The following is a 24505-nucleotide window of genomic DNA, read 5'->3' on the forward strand; positions in this document are numbered from 1 at the left end:
GGGTACTAAGATAGGGGGGGGGTTATCCTTCGAATTAATACGTGTGATAAAAGGGGGTTATCCTTGGCAGCACTACATGTAAAACAACGGCCGTGCGTGCGTGATACATGTAAACTAGCTTTCTTCCGCTTTTATTCCTTTCCCTTTGCGCCTTTCTCTGGTTTGTAAGATTTGTAAGAGAAGATTGAATTGAAACCAAACTAAACACTCCAAACCAATTAAATATTTACAATGTGTATTACTACACGCAGTTTCACCAAAATTGCATGCAATTAAATTGGCATTAGCGCCGTCTTTTTTGCGTGCTGGTTCTTCTTCGCTGCTGCCTGCTTCTTTAGCTTCAAAGTTTATGAGGGGGTTGTCAGGAGAGGAGCTTTCACTGGTACTGGCGTCAATATCTGCAATATCGTCAGTATCAATATCAGATTCAGTTATCTGCTCAGTTACTACTAATCCTGGGTAGGGAGTCTCCCAAGAGTTGGTGGTGGAGTCTGGCACTGAGAGAGCGGCTGTTGAGGAAGTTTGGGACACTACAAAGTCATTATCCCATTCTGGACTAGAGCTGAGAAGTAAGTTTGACTAACTGTCATTATCCCACTGAATATCATCACTACCCCAATCAATTTCATCCACACCCCAATCAACGGTCTCATAATGTCCAACAGGTAGAGTTTTTGTTCCGCAGAGTAGAAAAAACCTTTTGTTGTCGAACGCCGAAAGGCATATTTTGTTGGTAGTAACAGTTTCCAATAAATGATGATCGGACATTATTCGTGTGTTTTCAGTGCGAAACACGTTCCCTGTCGTCAGCGTGCTCAAGAAATCATCATGCCGGAGATGTTGTTGAGCGGCCTTTGTTACTCCTTTAGCCGAAAGTTTTCGACAACCTAAAGAGAAAAAAGCCTTTAATCAAGTCTTTATATGTTTACTAGCCCCTATGTATATAATAATTAAAAAATACCATTCAGGAGCCTACTAACAACCTTTGTAATTTAAAGATAGAACTAACATGCAATAGAAAAGACAAAGAACACTTACTTTTTGAGAGTATTGAGTATAGTTTCGGCTTTAAACACAAACTCCGTAATAAAATCTCCTGCAAATTCGTCCTTAAACTTGAGGACTACCCTTTTTTTCCGTACTGTATAAATAGTGATTATTCGGATATTTGGAGAAATCGAATTCACTAACAACTGAAGCGGGTTTTCTTGCTAATTCCTCATAAAAGTCTGTACTCCGGATTTTATATAGTAAACTGTCCGTGTCACTATATAACAAACGACAATCAAAATGAGCGCGCATTGTGAAGTAATGGAAACTGTACATTTGATACTAGGCCAGATCAAGTATAGTTGCTGCAATTATTGTTGGGGTATTCCAATAAATCTTTCTAGCGCGGAAGGACAATGCGGCCAGGTTATCTCCGAATATCGTGAACCGATCAAACTCAAACTTTGGAATGGTACTCAGAACTTGATCAGCATCTCGTGCAATGGTAAGCTTACTTCGTCTGCGTTTCGATTCGCAATTCTTACCATATACTGCATTGTTCATGAGCTTATAAAAGTTATCTTCGAAATTATTGCTGGCGGCTTGACGTTTATTACTGTTGAGTGTTATATAGGGTGCTAACCAATTCGCTTGTTTGAACTGTAGGACACGGTGTACTTTGGCAACAATTAATCCAAGACTGACGTATAATATGAGCAGTTTGTAATGCAATGCATAGTTCTTTTTGTCGAATAGCGTTTGAAGCAACTTTTTAACATTCGAGCGGGGTAATCTGTAATGTTCTTTTAGCTCAAGTTGATATTCGCCCAACCAATCATCTTGAACAATTTCTTTGGTAGGGGCAAGGGGAAAGTCTCGGTGGTCATCGTGTAAGTGGACAGGGTAATTTAGGTCTACTTCAAGAAACTAACCAACTGAAGCGTCGTTAGGGGTATTGAGGATTTCGTTAAGGGTAATTTTTACGTTGAAGGCGAATTCCCCCACTGGTAGCATGTCCATTTGCATGACACCTTCATAGAGATTATTTGCGTCTACACAGAGCGCAAAAGTTGACTCCTCAGAGGGCCGGTAATCCGGTAAATACTTATTATTTGCAACGAAATGACGCTCCTCGTAAACAGATGTTACTCCTCCTCGTATTGCCGGTTCAATTATGTCCAAATGTTCTCGTTCTGTCATCAGCTCAATGTTTGCCCTGCATATCTTTAGTGACGCTTCTTTTGCCATATTGGGGAGAGTGTAGAAATGCATGCAGTAGAGTTTGTATGTTCGAAAGCTAAGTTCACGGTGAAACTCACATACACAGGCTAATAATGCGCAGTCCAGTTTAAGGTATGCGTCATGATAGTCTTGTTAAGTTTTGCACCCCAATAACTGCCAAATTTGGTTAGCATGACCTAAATTTTCTTCACTAACAGCCAATTTTCCGCCTTCTAATGTATTGCGCCATTCTGAGAGGGATGGTAGAGATTGCTCATAAAACTTTGTACGATCACATACATAAGAATAAGGATAATATCCTTTTTGTTTGAGTAAGTGTGCGTTTGATTCGGAAACCGAGGAGAACATTGCTTTCTTGATATCGAAATGTGTGTCAGGCAAAATTTCTATAAGTTTTTCCAGCGAACTGTTCATTATTTCGTACGAATCGATGAATCATAAATACTCGTAAATTTTTTGTGTTCTTCCTACTTGAGTTGTAATAGTATCAATCAGAAATCCGAATGTCATTGATATGTATTTCTCATCTGTTGACGGAATGATTTTTATTGTTGTGGTAGACTCACAGTTGTTCAGAGCAAGACAAATATGATGTAAAACATAGTTTTGTATGTTATGACCAACCACAGGCCTAAAATTGACATATCGTCTCGCTCGATTACACTTTTCGTGTGCCCAGCCCAAGAATTGGGCACTAAAATGACAATGGTCTAAATCTATGCTCTCTTCGGGGTCAAGCTCGCTGTCAAATGGTTCTTCGCATATCCAACAGTGTGTAGCGCTCTTTTTGTCCAAGCTTCTCCGATTTCCGTTGTAGAAAGGAAACTGTTTTTTGCGTTCATGTATGTCCCTTGCTAACGAATGCAGCATTCGAACAAAGTTGCCCATACAATCTTCTGAGCTGTCCACATGATGAAAATAGGGAACATTTGAGTGATGATCAACAACTACCAAAAAGAATCCACATGGCTCGTGCTTTTCAATCACGCGTGTTGATGATTGGAGAGTTGCTGCATCACATCCAGCGACGGGTAGGAGAAAAGATCGAAAGTCAAAAAAAATGACCAGAGGAACAAACCACGTAGCTGAAAAACTTGAGAACTTGTATTCATTTTTACTGGTGATGGCATTTGAACAACTGCAGGGGCATTTAGATAACAATTTTCAGTATGAATATTATAGCTTTCCAGTCCATCACGACACAACCAGAAACAATAACGACAAATGCGATAACCAAATCTGAATTTCAAGTCTCCAACTTTACAAACGACTTTCACAAGGTCAGTAATGAGAACATAGTGATAAATGTCGGCATCATAAAGAAGTAAAAGATCCATAACAAAATCTGAGTCAAAAGAGGAGACTTGTATAGGGTAAAGTTGTCCTTTATCGTAACCAAAGACGTTGATTGCCACATCATTGAGGGTTTCAAAGGCTTTCATTTGCTCAAATCCCATTGGCATTTCAAATTGGCCTACAGGTTGGTGAATGTTCTCTTGCTGATATATTGCTGGGGATGTTTTGTCAATATGATAGTTCCTGTCATCTCTATCAAGACTGATTCCATGATGCGCATGATACGCTGCCACGAAGCAATAGTTGAAACCATTGGCATCGTCGTGGTTTCGAGTATTGAGTAATCCGCGACAGTTTGCGAGCTTATGGGGTAAGGCAAGACAGGATGAGCCGCGAATTGGTTGGTAGCGGGCAAATTTGATGTCAATTTTGATTATTTTTTCAACAACCCAACCACTTCCAGATGAAGCAAACGTAGACAAGACAGCCATCATTTTCTCCACCATGCTCCAGTACAACTCGTTTGTGAGACCCTCCACGTAAATGGGCGTCATGAGAGAGTTGGCATAAATTTCAATGCGCTCCTCCGTTTCGGTTGCGTTTTCATCGTGATGCAGCTTCAATAACTGTACTTTTACCGCAAATTGTACTTTCTGTGGTCCTTGACTCAGCCTTTGCTCAATTAGCGTTGCACTTGCAGATCTTTGATTGAGCATGAAGCTCTCAAGATCTCTGTCAGCTGTGTTATTGACAATTTCATAAGTTTGTAACACACCGTTGGAGGCTGTCTCCACTGTAGCCTCTTTCGGTTGGTATTCGGGTCCAAATACGGGCAGCGAGTGAAGGGAGTTCATATGCTGCGCAAACAAGTGCGCATCATTGAATCCCATGAAGCACGATCGGCAGCAGTTTGTAAACTTCGAGTGGCAAGTTTGCATATGCTGTTCCAATTCAGACAGTTTCCGTGAATTGAACACACATAGGGAGCAGTTTTACACAGGAAGGCCAACATCGTCTGGATGAAATTTATGTTGATGTCTTGAACGGTTCCCACGAGTGCTAAACGTAGCGGAACAGAAGTTGCACGAATAGACCATATTTTCAAATTCTAACAGAACTCTGATAACAAGTAAATAACTCGGAAATGACTAAGCTCACCAAAACTGAAGCACGAATGTAATTTTTGTTCGAAAAATTCAAAATTTCAAAATGCTGCAATCTGATTGGTTGGTTTTGGCGGTTACCTTTATTTCGAAATTTTGTTAGCTATGAGAGAAAAAAGATGTGTTTTCAACTCTCCATTGCAATCCTATGCCAAAATTTATCACCATAAGGAACCCTACAGAGTATTGCTGATCATTTTTTTTTCAAAAAACGTTTTTGGAGAAGCTGGAAAAATATGATATTTTTTAAAATTGTAATAAAATGCGCTATTTTATGCATTTTTAATTACGGGTGGCTAGAGTTGTCCTACGTTCTTAAGTGTGATGAGCAAAAATGCTCCCCGTGCCGAAAAACATAGGACCCATATAAAAAAATTGCTCAAAAATAAACAGAAAAAAGTTTATTTTTCTGTCAATCAAGTCATTAATTAACAATTATATGACAATTACATGACATAAACATGTGTCTTTTTTCTGAGGCTTTTTTGATGACAGCTGTTATGAGCTAAATTTGCACTGAGGACCCATCAAGTCCAAAAATGTGAAGAAAGCCGATCTAACATCTTTCCTTAGGGTACTTCATACGCTAATTAATGCCAGATGTTAATGTGACATTGATTGCCAGATGTTTCGAAAATCGGTGAAGGGGCCATTTTTTGATGATGATGCTTATGAGCAATAATGTCAGGCATCAAGCAGTGATTACAAAACCGTTGCAAAAGTTTCAAATTTTTTTTCTAGTAATTAGTAATTAGGTTAATTAACCCTTAATTAGTCGCTAATTAGGGCTAATTATCTCCATAACGGATGAGTAAAATTTGACGAGTGTGATGAGATGTTTTGTACTTTGGAGTATGCTGAGGCTTACTGAGCAATCCGTTTCATCCCAAGTATTTTTTGGAACCGTCTTTTTTGGGGTCAAAGGTCAGAGGTCATGTGTCAAAAAATATTTTTTTTGAGTTTTTTTTTGTTTTTTTTAACAAACATGCTCTTTTTCTTTCAATTGATTCCCAAGTAACAAATGGGAGGTGATTCTAGTGTAAGCTGGAGAGCGCATCTACTGAATTAAATGTTAAAAATTGACGTCCGAAATGCATTTTTTCAAAATTTTTCTTTGATTATTTTTCAATTTTTGAAAATTTCTTCAACTTATGAATTGAATTTGGAAATCAATCCATGCTACAGCTGTGGTATGGAGTTTGCATGTAATTAGCGTCAATACCGCTTACTCTAACATATCTCTTAAATTTTATGTTTAATATTTAATGTTAGCAAAAATTTTGTAGATTGAGAGGTGTTTTTATGGATTCACACACCACGTCATAGTAGTTGCAATAATTGAGTGTTTGTTAGGAAACGAATGTTTACGTCATAAGGAAAATCCTTTCTGAACATGTTCGAACTTGATCAGTTGCGAAATTTTAATTTCTTTAGCTCAGCAATTTTAAAACTACAAAAACAGATATCAGAAGTTAAGTTCAGCTTTCAAAAAGTTGAAATCACACTTTATTGAAACAAAATCAAGTTAGCAACTCACTATATAAAAGAGGTTTGGGTTGATTCATCAAAGTTTTTCAAGTCAATCAAATAAGTCCATTAAAGAATTCTCCGGTAGCCGTTTCTTTGGTGCAGTGCAAATCTTTGGACTGTCTGTAACGCCAAAAATACGTGCTGGTTCTGGTGTTTGAAATTGTGTAGCTGAAAGTAACGCTGCTGTTGTTACTGGCAAGCTGGCTGAATCCAATTGCGATTGATTTTCTGGGGAGCAAGGTGATAACTTTATGCCCCACATGTCAGCTAAGTTTTCGCAAGCTTGATAAGCCCCTAACTGGTTTTCAAACAGAGGAACACAGTCGCAATCGTAACGAAACAAAATTCGTTTAACGTCGTTAGGTAATGACTCCATGTCAAAATGTTGAATTGTTGGCAAAGCTTTTTGAGGTAAATGTCCCCCTGATGTAATAAGACTGCATTCTGCTGGTTCTGTATTCTCTGGTAAAGAAGCAATTGCGTTAATGAAAAGCTTAGGTATCAAACAGTGCTGGTAAGTTTGCCAAACATCACCTTGTCTCTTCTGTTGAATCAGCACAACAAAGTTTTCGAACACTGTCTGATAAACCAATGTTTGCTCGAAAGAAATAACAGATTCAGCAAGTATTTGAACGGACATAATTTTTTTGCACAAATTTTGAGAAAGAAATTAAAACCAATTTGATAAGAGACGGTTGAAAAATATTGTTTGTCTGGTAACGAACTCTTGAAAGAAAGCAAAATGCACTGAACGCAAGGTTTAAAGAAAATGAATACCTAGTTCTAAAGATGTATTGTACAACGTGTAATTCAACAGTTTATGTCTGGCGTCATAATTGGTTTTAATTTTGGTAGTGTATATGCTCTGTTACATGCTCTACATTTGTTATTATACATGGGTTGATACAGTCTATAGTTTTTACTAACTCAATTCTTATCTAGAACGTATTTTATTATTAGCATTTCATTGTACACTGGTACATGTTTATTCTTATCAGAATTTCCCTCCTGCTGTAGGTTCACATGTGTTTCCAATTTTAATAAACACCTAGGGCCACATCTGTACTCTCTAGAGAAATAAAACATATGGCCCGCATATAATTTCAATAAACAGTGCACACTACAATCCTCAATGACGTCAAAAACCCACCCAGGGTCACATTTGTTTTCTCTATAGAACCAAAACATATGGTCCACATATAATTCCAATAAACAGTGTACACAGCACTGCTGGTTCAAGTACACACCTAGGGTCACATATGTTTTTTGTCTTATCTCTAAGGTCACAGCTGAAGTTAATTATACAATATTTGAACAAAAGACAGACTCAAGTACGCCATAGGCGTGCTTGAGACTGTATTCAGAAATCATTTGGATTTAATTAGGCAGTTTGACGACACTTGTTTAATCCCAACTTGCCGCACCCAATGAATTGTAGTTTTACACAATATAACACTTGAAAGTAATAAAACAAGTTGCACACTATGCCTTTCACTTCCCCTAAAGACACAGAGTTTGGAGATTGTTATTTCGATATTTCCAAAACTGATAAGCGCTTAATCAGGGCAACGCTGAAAATCCATGAAAGGACAGGGACATATGTATTTCTGAAATTGTTCAAAAAAGCAACAGACGATTACGAGTTTGAACACAGAATTTCATTAACTGTTGGAGAGTTTGAAAATTTGGTCAGTTCAGCTAGCAAAATACAGAACTCAGTGGCTGATCAGCAGTCATCGCCAAAACCACCACCAGCGAAGAAACCAAAATTTCAAAAAGAGGTTGTCAACAACGATGGTCGAAGCAATGTTTGAGCGTTCTCCAAATTACTCTAAACAATTTCAGAAACAGTTCAAATTTCTCATTGTGGAAGAGAAATCTACCTTTTCTATTGGACATTGTTATGTAGTGTGTGCACATTTTGATTCCGAATTTTGCAATTTAGTAAGTAGCCATTATCACGTTCTGATTGATACAACTACATTTGAAAACGAAACATTGAAACGATTTCAAAGCTTTCCTGTGCCTTGTGTTTATACAGCTCTCAAGTTCTTGTTTTGGACTGCACCAAATTTGGAGACTAATGGAGATGTGTTTTCAATGCCTAAATTAGCAATCGAATTCAACAGTTCTGCAGAAAAAACTGATTCACAGTCAGTGCGCAAACGACTACCAGCTTTTGCTAACAACAACAACAACAACAACAACAACACTCTATCGAAAAGCAGCTCTGCAAAACAAACAAATGTCAATCCCAAAACGATTGCCAAGATGCCAGTAGTTGCCCAAAAGATTATCTACAATTGTCGGCCTCCATCAAAACAAATTCAAACTGATTTTGTTATTAGTGAACCTTTACGCAGAGTTGAAACAATTTTGTATGGTCCTCATTCTGGTGCTTTTTGTCAAATTATGGATATATTTTTTTAAGTGGATATGGAAAATTGAATATTGATTCTGATTTAGTGAGTGTTCGCTTTGTGTATAAAGAAAAAGTAAAGTTTTTAAAAAATAAATTTTTCAAATTAGTAAGGTTAGAACATCATATGAAAAGCAAAACGAATCAATTCATTATCGCTATTATTTACAAGTTTTTGAGCATTGAAAACAAAATGAGCAATATAAATACAAAACAGTCCACAAAGTTCAGAGTTTGCATTTTGAAATGGTGGATTCTCCAAGAGTTGATAGATATTGTGATTGTTGCCAACAGAAATTATTTTTTGATATAGGTGTTTGAACGATGAAATGGGCCGACAAAGGGGATCGGCAAACAGAAGTTGATTGTTCTTTCTGCATAAAAGTAAACTGTGGGTGCCAATATTTTCAGCAGTTGATGCATTAACAATAAGGAAGCTGTTTCTGTTCATTTTTTCCGGAGAGTTGTTGGCCGCAAACACGCCATGAAATTTGTATTTAAGAGTTTTGCAGCCTTGGATTAAATCATTAATATCTTCTTCATCCATCATTAATTTGTCAGAATGTGATTCTTTGATACTCTTCTTGCACTATCAACAAAAATTGTGCTCGCTTTTTCGCCAATAATGGAAATCTCTATATTGTTCGGTAGGGCCGCAGAAAACTTCAACTCAATAGAAATTGACGAATTTGTTAGCTCAGGATGAATAAAATCATGGGATGCTTGTTGGGCGCTGGTCAAATCAAAAACCATTATGAAATGATTCGGGTATTCTGTCAAACTTATTCCATGACCATTGTCGATGTAAGCTAAATCCGATATTGTATTAAAGTAGAGACGTTTGTCATCACTTGTTGATATTGAACTGTCTGCCAGAGGTAAACCGTTTCGGTAAATATAAATCTGCTCAAGGTCAAGTTTGCGGAAATTAAATGGATTTTGTTTGTTGTTACCAAGAAACGCTTCGTTAGTGTTCTGACAAATTGCTAGTCTACGAATCGGTTCTCTGGCAAAAATATCTTCTTGTTTCCAACTGTGGAGACCCGTTGATGCCAGAAATGTTTTTGTTAGAGTCTCCAAGTAGGGATACGAAGCTGGACTTGTTAACAAAGTTTTTTCTAAAGCCGATACAACATCATCGTTCAATGTCATCTTGCGCACATACAAATTAGCTTCGACAATTTTTACTTTGTAGTGCTTGGCTGCATCGTCAGACATTATAACAAAATCATCTATTGACCGTCTAAATGCAATGCGAAGTGTCACACCACTTAGCAAATGTCTGTCACAAGTGAAAAAGTCAACTGCAACTTTACTGTAAAATGTGCACTCAGCCGATTGCCTTACTAAGGCTTTCCTTCTGTTCACTTCTCCAGTTGACAGCGCTCCTGGATTTCCTTCGTAGGAATAGCCCTGACATGCCAACCAGGTGTTTTTGCATCTTTGTTATGTGAAAATTCTGTTTCAATAAAACTTTTATGAGCATAGTTTCTGTTAGCGTTTGAAATTTTTAGTCCATTAGCAGACACTGTACAGTCAGAGAAGAGTGAATGTAAAACATTATTGCAAAAATAGGGAGCATCTGTCTTCGTAACATCTGTTGCTGCTCCTGCGTCATATCTCAAATCAGCTTCTGATAACTGGACAATTTTACATTTCACTTCCAAGAAAATTTTCTGTAAGTCAATAAAATTATTTCGGTCACCGGCGACTTCAAATTCTAACATGGGTCCATTTGGACTGTAGACTGGGCCCAACTTTTGACAAAAACTACCATCGAAAGTTACTAAGAGAGAAGGTTTTTCGAACAAACCCAAAGAACTGTGAGTTGCCTCTGATGGTGACAAATTAGCGATCATCGTTCACTCTGGCAAAAAAATCGGACCGACTTCTTTTTGGAGCTCTGTGCGTTGAAATGGTTTTTTTGCGTTGTTGATTTCTTTCTGTGGCTTGACTCGTATTGAATTGCTCCGACGTGAAGTATTTCGGCGAGATCCACCTGTCTGTTTTTGACAGTTTTTGAGATTGTATTTTTAAACGCCTGTTTAGGAGATTTTTTGCTTCCGACTACATCCAAAATCTCTGGAACACTTTGTTTCAATAGCTCTTTCCCGATACGCTTCGCTGTAGGCAAAATGAAACGACGTGCTAAAGGTAGCGCAACACGTCCAATGCCTGCAGCTAGAGCTCCAAAACCACTTCCTCTTTGACGATAATGTCCAGAGAAGTGAGGCAAAGACGTTGCTTGATTGGCATAATAAGAATCCATTTTAAGGGGAAAATTTTTTGATTTGTAGTGTTAGAATAACTTTTCCAGTTCCCGAAAAGGGAACTAATTGTCCTGTTTCCCTTCTCAGTTCAATTGAAATCGATTGAATTGTGTTGGTTAGGAGCTTCTTATAGTCTAAATTTGTAAAAACTATCCGATGAGTGGGTTCAAGCTCACAAACACTACCGTTTTTCTGACGTTTTTTTGAATCAATGACTCGCAAAAGAGGAGCCTTAGTGTCACCGACGTATTGGTATTCAATTATGTTGGTGTAGATGAAAATTAGATGTTTTCCAGCATAAAGGTCAGCTGGGAACTCCCCATAATAAGCTTTCGTATCATCACTTTTCATAAACCTGTTCGCATTGGGAACCATTTTGTACCCAATGTGTATTCCATTACCGTCACGAATACCCATAGATCCAATAATGCTTGGAATTTCTTCGCTGGGAAACGTAATTCCTTCATACTTGCCAAACAAAATTTCGTATTTCCCTTCAACTCTCTGAAAGAAAAATGAGCTCTTCAACTCTCTGAAGGAAAAATGGGGCAGGCCAATTGTGCGCTTAATTGTAGCAAGAAGTTGAGCCACTGTATCAAAGGTTCCTGGCATAAAACTAAATTGCTGTCAACTATAAGGTCTAGAAATAACATTGGCTCCCGAAGAAATCTTTTGGGGATCTTCAAAGTCTTTTAAGTTGTACGCAATTAGATTTCCGTTTACTCTGTTTTCTATTTTTGTTGGGAATATGATTTCACTTAGCGCCACTCTCCAATCACCTGCAAGTTGAATTTCGTCATTGAAAAAATTCCGAAATGGTGCAAGTGTATTTGAATCAAATATTTCCATTGAAGCTGATGAAACAACGTGAACTGTAAACTCGTCTTCAAACCGGTTGTTGGACATTTTAAACAAGAGGGAGACTGACAAGTTGTAATTCTTGTTGGTAACATTTTCCTTGAATTGGTTCCTTGTCTGCGTCGGCTAAGGTGTATGTTGTTGGGCTTAATGTCGGTATTTCCGTTATTTCAAAGACTTCGTCTGTGAATGATTGCATATAACTTTTCCTGAATGCTTTATCATTTTTAACTACTCTCACAAAGTCTCCAATGTAAAACTTGGGCTTTTGAGTTGAGCTTGTTTGTGCTGCCAAGGACACTAGTCGTGGCACATCCGTTTTTGTAACTTTGTTAGGAGCAATTTTTGTTATTCGATTGACTCTTGAATTGATTGTTTTCACAAATTGGTCTAATTGGTCAATGTAGCTATAGGTCCACTTTTCTTCAAGATACCGCTGAATTATCTTTTTGAGAGATCTAATGTTCCTCTCTGCAAAAGCTGACTTTTTTTTCGCTAAAGGTACTATACAAATGAATTCCACGTTTGGTACACAATTGTTTGAAAGCTCCAAGAAATTCTGTACCATCGTCAATCCAAACTTTTTTGGGCTCTTTGTTTTTGATCATCTTTTTGAATGCTTCAGCTGCTTCGGTTGCATTCTTTGTTTTCATTTGTTCCACTCGTGAATATCTTGACAAATAATCAACCGCTACAAGAAGATACTTTATATTACGGTTATACTTTGCCAGTTTATCAACGTGTGCCAAATCCAGAGACCAAATTTTGTTGATGTCTTTTACAAAAACTTTAAGCCTGGGAAATTTTAATCGAATTGAACGGTACTTTGTGAAAGACGGCTTTGTCTCCAAATAGGACTGAATTTTACCTAGAGGGAGCTTGCTTTGCGTCTGTAACCGCTTTATGCTTCCATACGACGCTGGTCCTTTTAAATAAAACTGATCCAATTTTTTTACTTCAGGAAAAGAAAGACCACATCTTCTGACTGGTCTCTTCTTTGTCTGTCGTTCGGTCCGGTTCTTCTTTATATCTTTTTGGGTTGGTTTCGAGCCACTGTGTTGTTCTCTACTAGTGGAGAGCTCTTGTCGACTGGGTTGATCTCTACTTGGGAAAAACTCTTCTTCACTTTCAGACGAGGCTTCCAAGATTTGCTTGGCATGTGTATTTGCAACAAGATGAGGTGAGATATTAAGAGCAATAAAAATTTTGGAGTATTTTTCAATGTCAATTTTTTTAGTTGGTTGCTGCAGATTGTACAGAAATGTTGAAGCTTTAATGACCAGTCTTTCTTTATTTACGTGAAGAACGTCGTTCGACTCTACAGTTACTGTTTCAGATTGGTTAATCAAGTCAAGTATGATTTTTGATCTTTTGATTGGGTTTTTATTCATAAAATCTAGCTCTAACAATATGGAGTCGAAATCTTTGCTTTTTTGTTTTTTCACTACTGGTTCAATCTCGCTGTCTTCGCTCATGGGTTCTGTTTTTTCCTCTTCTGCTGTTTCAATCATTTTGTCTGCAGTCTCAACTGGTTCAACTGCTTTCTCTGGTTTTTCCATTGAGTTCGACTGGTTTCTTTGCAAAAGAGATAGCTGTGCAGCTTTCTGTTTATAAAGGGGATTGTCCAATACTTCTTTTTTTACCGGTTGATGTGAAGCAAAAATTTGTTTTGGAATTAAAATGAATTCTTCGGTGTGCATTACGATTTTGTCAAATAACGATATAAAGCGAAACCAACAGTTTTGACCAAATCTGTTTCTCTAGCAAAAAGTTGCCTCTTTTCTTTCAAACTTGTTTGTCTAGACAATAGTTTTCTGAATGATTTTTCATAACCTTCCAAAAAACTTTTTCGTATTGGAACATTACCATAGACAATGTTGAGCAAACATTCGCAAAGGAACTCAATGAAATGATTTGGAGCTCTCTCTATCTCCTCTTTTAGTTTTGTATCCGATATGTTTAGCAGCCGCCCTAGCATACAAACTGCTTTCTCTCTCATCGCTTAAACTTGTAATAACGGCTTTAGCTGATGGCAGATAAAAAATTGATGGTCCTGGAGGAACAATATTTGAACAGTAGCGCAAGACGTTTGGTGTTTTGGGATCCAAATCAACTAATAAATGACCAAACGGTTCTTTAGTTGCCAGCTCATAGCTTTCTTTTAAAAATTGAGAGTTATTCAACTGTCTACCAATAAAAGTAATCTGTTGTGTGCCACGTGGTGATTTAAACAATATGATATGTGTTGTATTTAGATCAATTGTTCTGGACCATCTGCTTTGCTGGAACAAATTGTGTTTAACATAAATTACACTGAGGTTTCTGTGTCGCCCTGCGGTTGCTAATTTTGAAAATTCTTTGTCATTAAAAATTTCTTCACATGAGTCATCGAACACAAGGAGGCAGTTGTCTAACTCTGAAATGAGTTCAAAATTAGAGAATTTTTTAAAATGTAGGTTCAGTTTCTTCTCTAACGATTGGAATTTTGGCTGATCATGCTGATAAAAATAATAAAATGTTTGAAATTCTGGGAAAAAAGTGCCAACTAATAACATTTTGAAAATGAGCTCAGTTTTCCCGCAAAAAGATGGCCCGCAAACAGCCATGAACAACCGGTCAGAGGTGGAAATAATTTTATTCATAACTTTGGATTTGGAAGAGCGTATCCAACTGTACAAGAGAGAAGTGAAAACCAAAATGTGGATTCTTCACAGTCGAGACTGAAAAAAAACCAACTTGGCGAGAGACACAGTTATAAGAAAAATTATTATTAAGATTTGTGTAAAGTATACAACCTCTGATCGGGGCAATCTCGAATTGCAAAACCTCCAAAATCGTCTTTCTTGGTGGTCAGCGTCAAAAACCATGTCAGTTATGCCTCTGCCCGAATCTAGTTGATCTTCGGTTTGACTCATTTTGAAACAAAATTATTCAAAAAATGAATTGCTTTTTAAGAATGTTACATAATTATTCAACAATAAAAAATTCGTACAAAACATATCCAGAGTCGTTGTCTCCCTGTTTGTAAGTGATTGTATAGTTTCCATTCATCGAATCTTGTTTATCTCTAAAAACAATTGTCTCTCTACATTGTTCTCTTTAATCAGCTGCTTGATTTAATCGGGAAGAGTCTCATCGTCCAGAGACATCAGAATTGGCAATGCACGCTTGGGCGTAGGTAAAGGGGTTAGTTTCAAACTTTTCATTTTCTCTTGTATAGACATGGTACAATTGAAAGTACTCCAGTAGAGAAAGATACTTCTTGAAAGCTTCTATTTCAGCACCAGCACACACGATCTGCTGTTTTCTCAAAACTGTTTGCCCTCTTGTGTCAGTTTTTTCTCCCTTGATAAGAGTAACCGTTAACTGATTTTCAGGCGTTATGCAACTGTAAACTGTCAAATTTGGAGACAAATTCACTTGAAGTAGAGACGGAGCTGGTTTCTCCAACCGACGATTCATTCGTCAGCCACTGGTAAAAGAGTTTTGCCTTCTTATTTGCACAATGCTTGCTTCTTTGTCGTTTTGGGCAATTCAATGCATGTAATTTACAAACTGGTGTCTCCCGATATAATTTCAAGTGTTCAATTTTTGGGCAAAAATTAAGTTTCCAAGTTGATAACGTTCCTCTGTAACAGCTGCCGTAAAGTTTCCGTTTTTTCTAATCCTTTTGCGTAAAAATCAGAAAAGGGAAAACAAAGAACTATATTTTGAAAAATCTGTTGCAAATAATGATAAGGGTACTCTCCTGTCTCCCACGAGAGATAATGGAGAAATTTAGATACCCACAGGAAAGATCTTTGCTCACTCAAAGAAAGTATGTTAAATGAGTTTGGAGGTAAAAACGAAATTGTATCGTTGTAATTTTTGGTAGATACCGCAAGTTCTTTTTATTATAAATCCAGATTTTTTACTTCTAAAGCCTTCAAAGTCAGGAACAACTGATCCAGATTTCAACATTCCAGCAAATTGAATAAACTTTTTTGAAGGATTTTACGTATAAACAAAAAGCAATTCCAGTCACATGAACAAGGTACTCATTTGTGACTGAACAAGGTAATACGTAGGAATAGCCTGGACCCTTTTCACTATATTCATATACAAAACCGGAAGCGTCGTGAAGTATCGCATGCAGTCTCAAAATTTTGAACGATTTAATATATTTGTCGAGGGCTGAATTGTCGATGCCAATCAAACCACCATAAGGTCGTAGTTTCATAGCTATATCTAAATCAATCTCAGGATCCAAATGAAGACAAGTAGCTAAAAAGTATAAAAACCGTTCACCGTATTGTGAATATTTTTTTTCGATTTCCTTATAAGTTTCGTGAATACTCTTCAAATCAACTCTAGCAATTGTAGCCATATGATTTTATGAACGCTCACTCAAAAATGACTCTAGCCAGGCTTTTCCACCCAAATCAACCTACATACCAATTTACATGTATCACGCACGGCCGTTGTTTTACATGTAGCGCCGCCAAGGATAACCCCCTATTATCACACGTACTAATTCGAAGGATAACACCCCCTATCTTAGTACCCTATTATCTTACTACTAATATCACTGAAGTAAGTGACAGATGGCGCAGTGGATTACGAAGTTGGTGACACGCATGAGGTAGAGGTTCGAACCCTTGTACGGCAGTTTAATTTTTGTGAGAATTCCGGTGAATGCGGCGAAAAAAATTTTTCACCGCAAAATTCAACGCAAATCTTACAAAAATTCGCCGCTTTCAGCGCATTCAACGCTAAAAGATGCGGGCGCTTTGTGGTGAAAAAAGTTTTTTCACCGCTATTCACCGCTAATCTTACATTATTTTTTGTCAAAACCTCGACCCGGGCTATGTTTCAATAATGTTTGTGGGTACTAATAGTGTTTAACATAACCATCTAATGTCCTCAAAACGTGCAAAAATCCTACAAGTTCGTAAATATCTTGCCATTTCTTTTACCGGAATTTTAGGACGATCATTTAAATTGAGCTGCGTTTCAACTTCGATGACATTAAAAAATAAAAGTTGAATAGCTACTATAGAGTGGAACCTGCAAAGAAACTTCTTTTGAGTTTTCCTGGAGTGAGACCTTCCTCTGGGTCATCCTCACTGGTCTCATACCTCGCGGCTGTCTTCTCCCTGTTTGCAACCTGTATCTCCACACTCTAAACACAAAGAAATACGCATATTCTGTCACAGATAATACCAGACCAAAAACGGACATCAGTGTATTCCCAATCCAAAAATGCAATGTGAAGTCAGCCGCGAAAGCGCTAACAAATTTGTGTTGGACGGGGTCCGGGAAAAACCAATGAGCAGAAGCATAATCATCTCTGATCAACTTGGACGTGTAATAGGGTCCAGGTAAAGCCTGAGCAGAACCCGGGTCGAGGTTTGGTCAAAAAATAATGTAAGATTAGCGGTGAATAGCGGTGAAAAAAGTTTTTTTCAACGCAAAGCGCTCGTATCTTTTAGCGTTGAATGCGGTGAACTTTTGCGTTTTTTAGCGGTGAAAAATTTTTTTCATCGCATTCACCAGATTTCTTACAAAAAAGAATCTGGCGTACACGGGTTCGAACCTCTCACCTCTTGCATGTCAACAACTTCTTAGTCCACTGCTCCATCTGTGACTTACTTCTGTGATATTTCCTGTGAATTTAAGATAAGTGTTGAAATTAGCGCGGTGAATATTTGTAAGATTTGCGATTTTAGCGGTGAAAATTTTTTTCACCGCATTCTGCTGGTAGCGGTGAAAATATTTATTTCACCGCATTCTGCTGGTAGCGATGAAAACTTTTTTCACCGCATTCTGCTGGTAGCGGTGAAAAATTATTTTCTTTCACCGCTTAAGCGGTGATAAAAAATTTTTCACCGCTTAAAAGCTTTTTTATCGCATTCATCGCATTGAGAGCAGATCTTACACTTTTACCCAAATTCACCGCAAATCTTACATCTTTTAGCGATTTTTAGCGGTGACACCTTGACCCGGGATAGTAATGGCTACCTTGCAAGATTTAGTCAAACTAAATTATTTATATTTTCATTATTATTATCTGTCGACACATGGTCTTTTCATGTGCAACATCGGTCCACCGCCGACTTTAAAAAAATTCTTCCAACAAAAGTTTTTTCCATACCCTAAATGGGTCAACCAAGGTTTGATTCAAGATAATCTTTCAATTGATCTGATGGGCAGAAGTAAAAAATTTTGCACAGAAAAGTAGTTGTGTTTGCTTTTCAATTCAACATAATCCGGGTCGAGGTGTCACCGTTAAAAATTTCTGAAAGATAAAAGATTTGCGGTGAATTTGGGTAAAAGTGTAAGATCTGCGTTCAATGCGATGAATGCGGTGAAAAAAACTTTTAAGCGGTGAAAAATTTTTTATCACCGCTTAAGTGGTGAAAGAAAATTTTTCACCGCTACCAGCAGAACGCGGTGAAAATAAATTTTATCGCTACCAGCAGAATGCGGTGAAATAAAAATTTTCACCGCTACCAGCAGAATGCGGTGAAAAAAATTGTTTGACATTATTTTTTGACCAAACCTCGACCTTGGAAGTGGAAGAGTGGGGGTGATTGCAGAGAGTTCTAATTTTGTGGCCATTTTGTGACAATATGAATATAATTTTTAATCATCTGTCACCAGCCACCGCAAATATTGCCCGTTTTTGTGCTCAATAAAAACAAGATCTTGGCAAGCTCATGCCAAACTCTGAAAGACATCACAAGATAGCGAAAAACGTTTCAAAAATTTATCCGTTCGGGAAATTTTTGCTTTGCGTACAGCAATCAAAAAACATACCCGGCAGATTGCCGGAAAATAGCCGCCGTTGATTCCAGTAAGCATGATTGGGATTGAAATAACAGAAGATATAGAAAAAAAAAGATTTTTGTACAAAAACATTTTTTTAAGTCCGATTTATTTTGATGGCATTTCGTGGTTGAACATACTTCTGTTTTAGAGAGAGGCTACAGGGGCTACCATCAATAACAATAAGCATTAGAGATGGTAAATAAGACTTATAGCAACGACGTTCAAATAGCGGGCATCTAAAATTGGGCTTTATGGGTTTATCCCGTTTCTATTTCTGGCATCCATTTCTGTACTAACTCTGTTCATTTTGAATTGCTTTGCTGAGCAACTGATGTTCAAAATCATTTTTAGCAGAATGAGAGAAGAGAGAAACTAGCCTAGAGAAGTCAAAAAGATTTCACGCAAAATGTTGAAAAGGCGGCAAAATGAGGTAAAGCGAAACATTTTTTTATTCGACGAAGTAAAAAAACATAGCAGGACAAGTCCTGAAATACAATCCAAGGAATTGAATGAAAAAAGAGCCAATTTATTTGACCAGCAGATCGATTGAACAATTCCAGCCAAAAAGACAATCTCAAAAGTTGAGAAAGTCAAAGAATGAAATGAACAAAACAAAAAATAATTATTGCCAAACATTTGAAGCTTTTAACCTGAAGGCAATATACATGACACAATTCAATATACTCATTAACTCACGCAAAAGCCTTGAAACGGATCAATTCGCCACAAAAGGTAAATAAACTTGAGAAATATAACAAATGCTTCAAAATATTGAAAAATGAAAATTGAAAAATTTACTGAAATATGGCTGGAAAAATGTTCGAAACCATTTTTATTGATTTCTGGAGTTCTGTCTTGTAACTAGTTGGCACTATTTAATGTTTCGTTGGCCAGTAAAGATTGCTAAACTCAGAAAATGGCAAGAAATTTAAAAAAATTTAAACAATCAAAAACTTTAAAATGCAAGCTCTATTAAAAAAAATTGCTTACAATTGCAATATTAAAAAAACTGAAAACTATTTTATCGCTACTAGAAATTATGCAGTAACATACTAGCAAATCCTAAAGGAGGTTCCCTGGCCACTGAGGAAAAACAATAAAATTTCAGAAATTGAAAAAATTGCAATTTGAAAATCGATAGAATTTGTAAAATTAAAATCTTGAAACACATTCCCCATACCACCAGCAACTATGCAGTAACTTATTATCAAAAATTAGAGGAGATTCATTCACAGTTTAGGTTAGAGAAGCCTAAAAAAATCACCAAAAAATTTTAAAATTAAAAAAAAATAGCAAGTTTAGTAAAAAAAAATATTGGTAAAGTTTGTGATATTAAAATATTTTCAATAAACCAATAAAACCATTCCAAGGCCAATAAAAAAAACTTTCGACAAACTAAAATATTAGCAAACCCTAGATGAAGTTTTTCGCCACTGGGGCTAGAAAACTTGAATAATGACAATAAATGTTAGAAACTTTGAAAAAAGAACTGCAATTTTTATCAAAAAATAGTTAAAATTTGTGAAGTAAAAATTTTGAAAACCATTCCTTTACCACTAGAAACATTATAACGACCTATTTTTTAGCCCCACAAGAGGTTTCTTGACTCCAACGGCTGAAACAACTCAAAAACGCCAAAAATTTTCAAAAACTTGAAAAAAATGGTGAAAATTGGTATAAATTACCGTGTTTATGTTTGGAGTAGCAAGACATATAGCTCTTAAAATGGCCATAAAAAGGAAGTTAGTCTTGCAAAAACCCTTTATCGACTTTTACAAACCTCAATTTTAGGCTGATCCAACATAAAATCCAACAAATGACGAAAAAAGCGAAAAATTGCATTATTTTGGGCTCAAAAACTCCTAAAAATGATCTTTTAACCTTAAATTACGGCCTTCCCAGTAGCTTCACCACTCTAAGTACTTGAAGGATTACTAAAAGCGGCTACGGGATGAAACTTGATGCCCGCTGAGCGTTACCTGTTTATCCCGTTTTGAAAGCTCAAAATCACGAAAAAAGGTGTGAAAACATCTTACAAAAATAAAAAAAAAGACAGAGCACCAATACAATCCAATTCTTGGATTGTAAAAAAAATAGGAGCGCTATAATAGCCGGCTGAGAAGATGAGGGCGGCTATTAATTAAATCAAAAACAAAGACTTCTTTTAAGCAAAGTGCTTGCTTAAAAATGGTAAATGACGATCTTCATATCTAAAGATAGTCGACCACGGTCGTTTGATGCGCCGACATAAGGTAATTTATGCCCGGTTTGGGCTCCCAATGAATCCCATCAATGGATCATAGAACTTTCATAAAAAGTCCATCGAATGGTCATCTATGGTTCATTAGCACTTTTTCTCTTATCAAAGAAACTCCATCAATGGGAAAGCTCTGATTTTCACTGGATCACAGAAAATCCATCGATCTGGACCCCAACCACTTTCATTGAGGTCAAACTGATTTTGGGGAACAAAACGCGAATAAGTTATACAAGTTATAATTTAAACATAACCGACTAACGTCGGGCGAATTGCTCTCAAACAGGGGTCAACAGGGGTCAACAGCTTCAACCTCTAAGAACCGCCCTTCACACTATAAGTATAAGTATAAGTCTCCAAAACAGTTCCAAACCCAACTAAAATTTGATAAATTCGAGCAATTTTTTTTGTAATTTAAACAAATTTTAGACAAACCTGTAGCTCATGGGCCATCTTTTCCTCCACCTTGCATTCTGGGGGGTCATCACACATAGTACCCCACCCAATGGCAGTCACCCAGTCGTCCTCCTTGGGAAAAGTGTCCTTATTCGGAGGAAGTGCAATGGCTCCAACAGTCGAGGTGAATTCAATTGGATTCTATCATGTTAATTTTCAAGGGAAACTGTCTCACAGTACAAAAATGTTTGAAATTTTTCACAGTTTTGCCATCGAGTCGCAACATGAACATTTTTTTAAACTTTATTTCTAAGCTCTAGTACATCCCTATCTATTATTTTTGTACAACATTGAATGCAATTGCTTTTTGGATGTCTTAGAGTTCCAAAAGAGATGCAAAAGTCACTTGGAGGTCTTCTTGCGAGGCCTTAGAAGATATATTTCATTTTCATTACAAGTGTCTACCTATACCCGTTTTGTACACGCCTTGTAACAGGATAATTTATTTGTAATTGATCTTGTTAATTTTCTTAAAAGTCGCAACTACTTTCCTTGAAATCGGCTGTATTGACACTCGTACGCTCTTGTAATGTTACGCAATGGCCAAGAGGTTAAGAAGTTGGCAAAAAATGATGCGGATGGTAATCTTACAAAATTTTTGCAAAAAGTGTTTAAATTGTAAACTCTTGTAAGACGATTGGTTATCTAAGAAAAAGATCCTGTAAGGCACATGTTTATCTTGTATGATTCTGTCAAAGAATGTTGTCAGATTAGAAGAAAACCGTTCGGAGTTGTCCCGGGATGTTATGGAAAATTCGATTTTATAGAAAATCTGTTTCTGAAAAACCTTTAGTCTTAAAACTTCTTTTTTATGAAATAACTAGTCCTTTTTCTCCAATCTTATAAAAGTGATAAGTTTGGAGGACTTGGGCAAAATGTTTGGAGGACTTGGGCAAAATTTTAATCACGCGAGCGTATTTAAATCAATTAGAGTATTTCAGTAATAAAAGAGATTGAAAACATGGCTGTTTTCAGACACAACGTGAAAAAAACATAGCGTCGAAACTGCTTAGAATATTATAGACAGTTTCCTTTAGTTTGATGAGGACTAAATCGACATTCTTATCAGGATGGAAGATTACAGTGTAGATGGATTTGTCCATGGCTTTTGACCTTTTACGTGTACTCGTGCCCATCAGCATATGTATTAATGCAGTTTTGATATCAAAACTTGCCAGACAGTGTCGCGCTGTGAGAACTAAAAAGCATAAATCAGCTTCTCTATTTCTTGCAGAAGGAATTTTTTCAGAGTTTTTGCTGACATCCGAATTTTTAGACGATCACTCAAAAGTTGATTAAAAATTTTGAAAGTTATATTGATTGAAGCTCTCAGCTACTATGACCAAGTCAGTACTGCCCAGATTCACCTAACAGATACCGACACGACCTCGGATCACACCATTTTCCAGACTTTGCCCTGTTCGGGCATTGTCTCGGCCTGGTCAGGCGAGTCAAATCAGAAATTTATATTTCTAATGACATAGCTGCTATATTGCTGGAAAACGACCACCGTTGACCCCACTGGACCGACTTTGGCTTTGAAACAGTTTTTAGAATTTCAGAGTTTTTAGAGTAAAACAACCAATTGTAGACGTGTTATATAACATTGAATACGCAAGCAAAAAACCGAACTTAAAAATCTTAAAAACAACTTCTTCCCAAAAACTAGCAGTATCAAGTATTCAAATATTCACTAAATTTTCAAATACAGTTGTTTTTTTAAGTCCCTAGAAAAGTCAGCAAGCAACTAAAACACTAAAGGATGTTACATATGACACATTAGTTATCCGAATAAATCGTCATTGTTGAAACCGTGAGAATAGAGAAAAAAACACATAATTCACAGATAGATTTTCGAAAACGAATGAACTCAAAATTAAAAATTTTTTGTTAAAATCTTGATCAAAGAAACAATTTATTTAACATTAACTAAAAGAAGACCAACACAAAAATGAGCAAAAATCAGAAAATTGACTTTGATTCGAAAAGAAATGAACCCAAAAAACTATTAGCTATCCTCCGACAAAATTAATTCTCCAACTTTTCAAAGAAAATCAGATGATTCGAAAAAAGGAGATAAATAAAAAAGTTGACATTATTTTTCAAAAAGTATATTGATAAAGTAATAAAAGCCTTAAGTTAACAAATGAAAATATAGAACTTCTTTTTAGAGCTGTTTAGAGGACCAATTGGTGAATGTCTTGGGACTCCTGCAACCAATCAGATTAAAAAGTAAGCACTATACTTTGGATTTCAGGGAGAGAGAGAGAGAGAGAGAGAGAGAGAGATAGAGACCTTAAAAACACAATGTGGTAGAGTTATGAAAAAGGTAAGCTATCAACCGCAAAATAAGCAGAATTATTAAGGCAAAAATTTGCTACATTTTTAAGAGAATACTTAGAGATAAGGTCATAGGGCCGTGGACTATCAATTGGAAACACTGCACGTATTTTGTCTAAGCGATGAAAAACTGGAAATATTGGTAACTCTCTTCTTTACACCAGACGATAAGGCAATAGAATGAACTACAATTACGCACAGACAAGACAAGGAGGCTCGGTAATGCGCGTTTGCACACAATGTTGCGCCCCACACAAACACGTTATTGACTTCATTGTCCACCAAATGAAGAAGACATAACGAATTTTTAAGAAATCACTTATTGTTCAAAAATAATTGGTGTATCCATGCAAAAATTCGCTTTAAGCTCTAACCACTATACCTTTGAAACAAAAACTCATCAGAGGGCATTGATACTTGTCACATAGCAGATTTAAAGACAAGCAAAATCAAATAAAAACAACAAATATAACTTATTTACAAACAAAATGTCTATCTATTTTTTTAAAAAAAGCTTGAAGAAGCTGTTTTATTTGAGTATAAATAACAAGTACACAGAAAACAAAAAAAGCAAAGTTAGGAAATAGAAATATATTTGTTTCAAAACAAATAAACTCAGGGTCATGAAAACAATTAGCTATGAACCGAAATTGTTCACTGGCTTCAGTTATGCCATCATAAAACACTCAGACAACCCATAATAAAAGCATTCATTTCAAAGAATATCACGCAACCAAAAGAACAGACACAAGCGAGAAAGAGACACAAGATTTCAATTTTGCGAGTAAACGATGTCAAAGCCTTCAAAAGCAAAATTCATTTTCTAAACATAATGAATATAATCAGTTTTGCTTAATTTCAACGCCATTAAGAC

At 36.6% G+C, this 24505-nt stretch overlaps 1 protein-coding gene across 1 annotated transcript in view; it reads right to left on the reverse strand.

Annotated features, from left to right (window-relative positions):
- LOC142344213 (uncharacterized) overlaps positions 1-24505 on the reverse strand; it is a 100829-nt gene that overhangs the window by 38146 nt on the left and 38178 nt on the right. Inside the window, exons 7-9 of the mRNA XM_075395763.1 lie at positions 22323-22489; positions 21271-21432; positions 16815-16929 (exon numbers count right to left, since the gene is read on the reverse strand). Coding sequence (XP_075251878.1) covers positions 16815-16929; positions 21271-21432; positions 22323-22489 — 444 coding nt within the window. The remainder of the gene's footprint in view (positions 1-16814; positions 16930-21270; positions 21433-22322; positions 22490-24505) is intronic.

This window comes from Convolutriloba macropyga, chromosome 8, assembly GCF_964194025.1.
Source record: "Convolutriloba macropyga chromosome 8, txConMacr16.3, whole genome shotgun sequence".
NCBI classification, from domain to species: Eukaryota; Metazoa; Xenacoelomorpha; order Acoela; family Convolutidae; genus Convolutriloba; species Convolutriloba macropyga.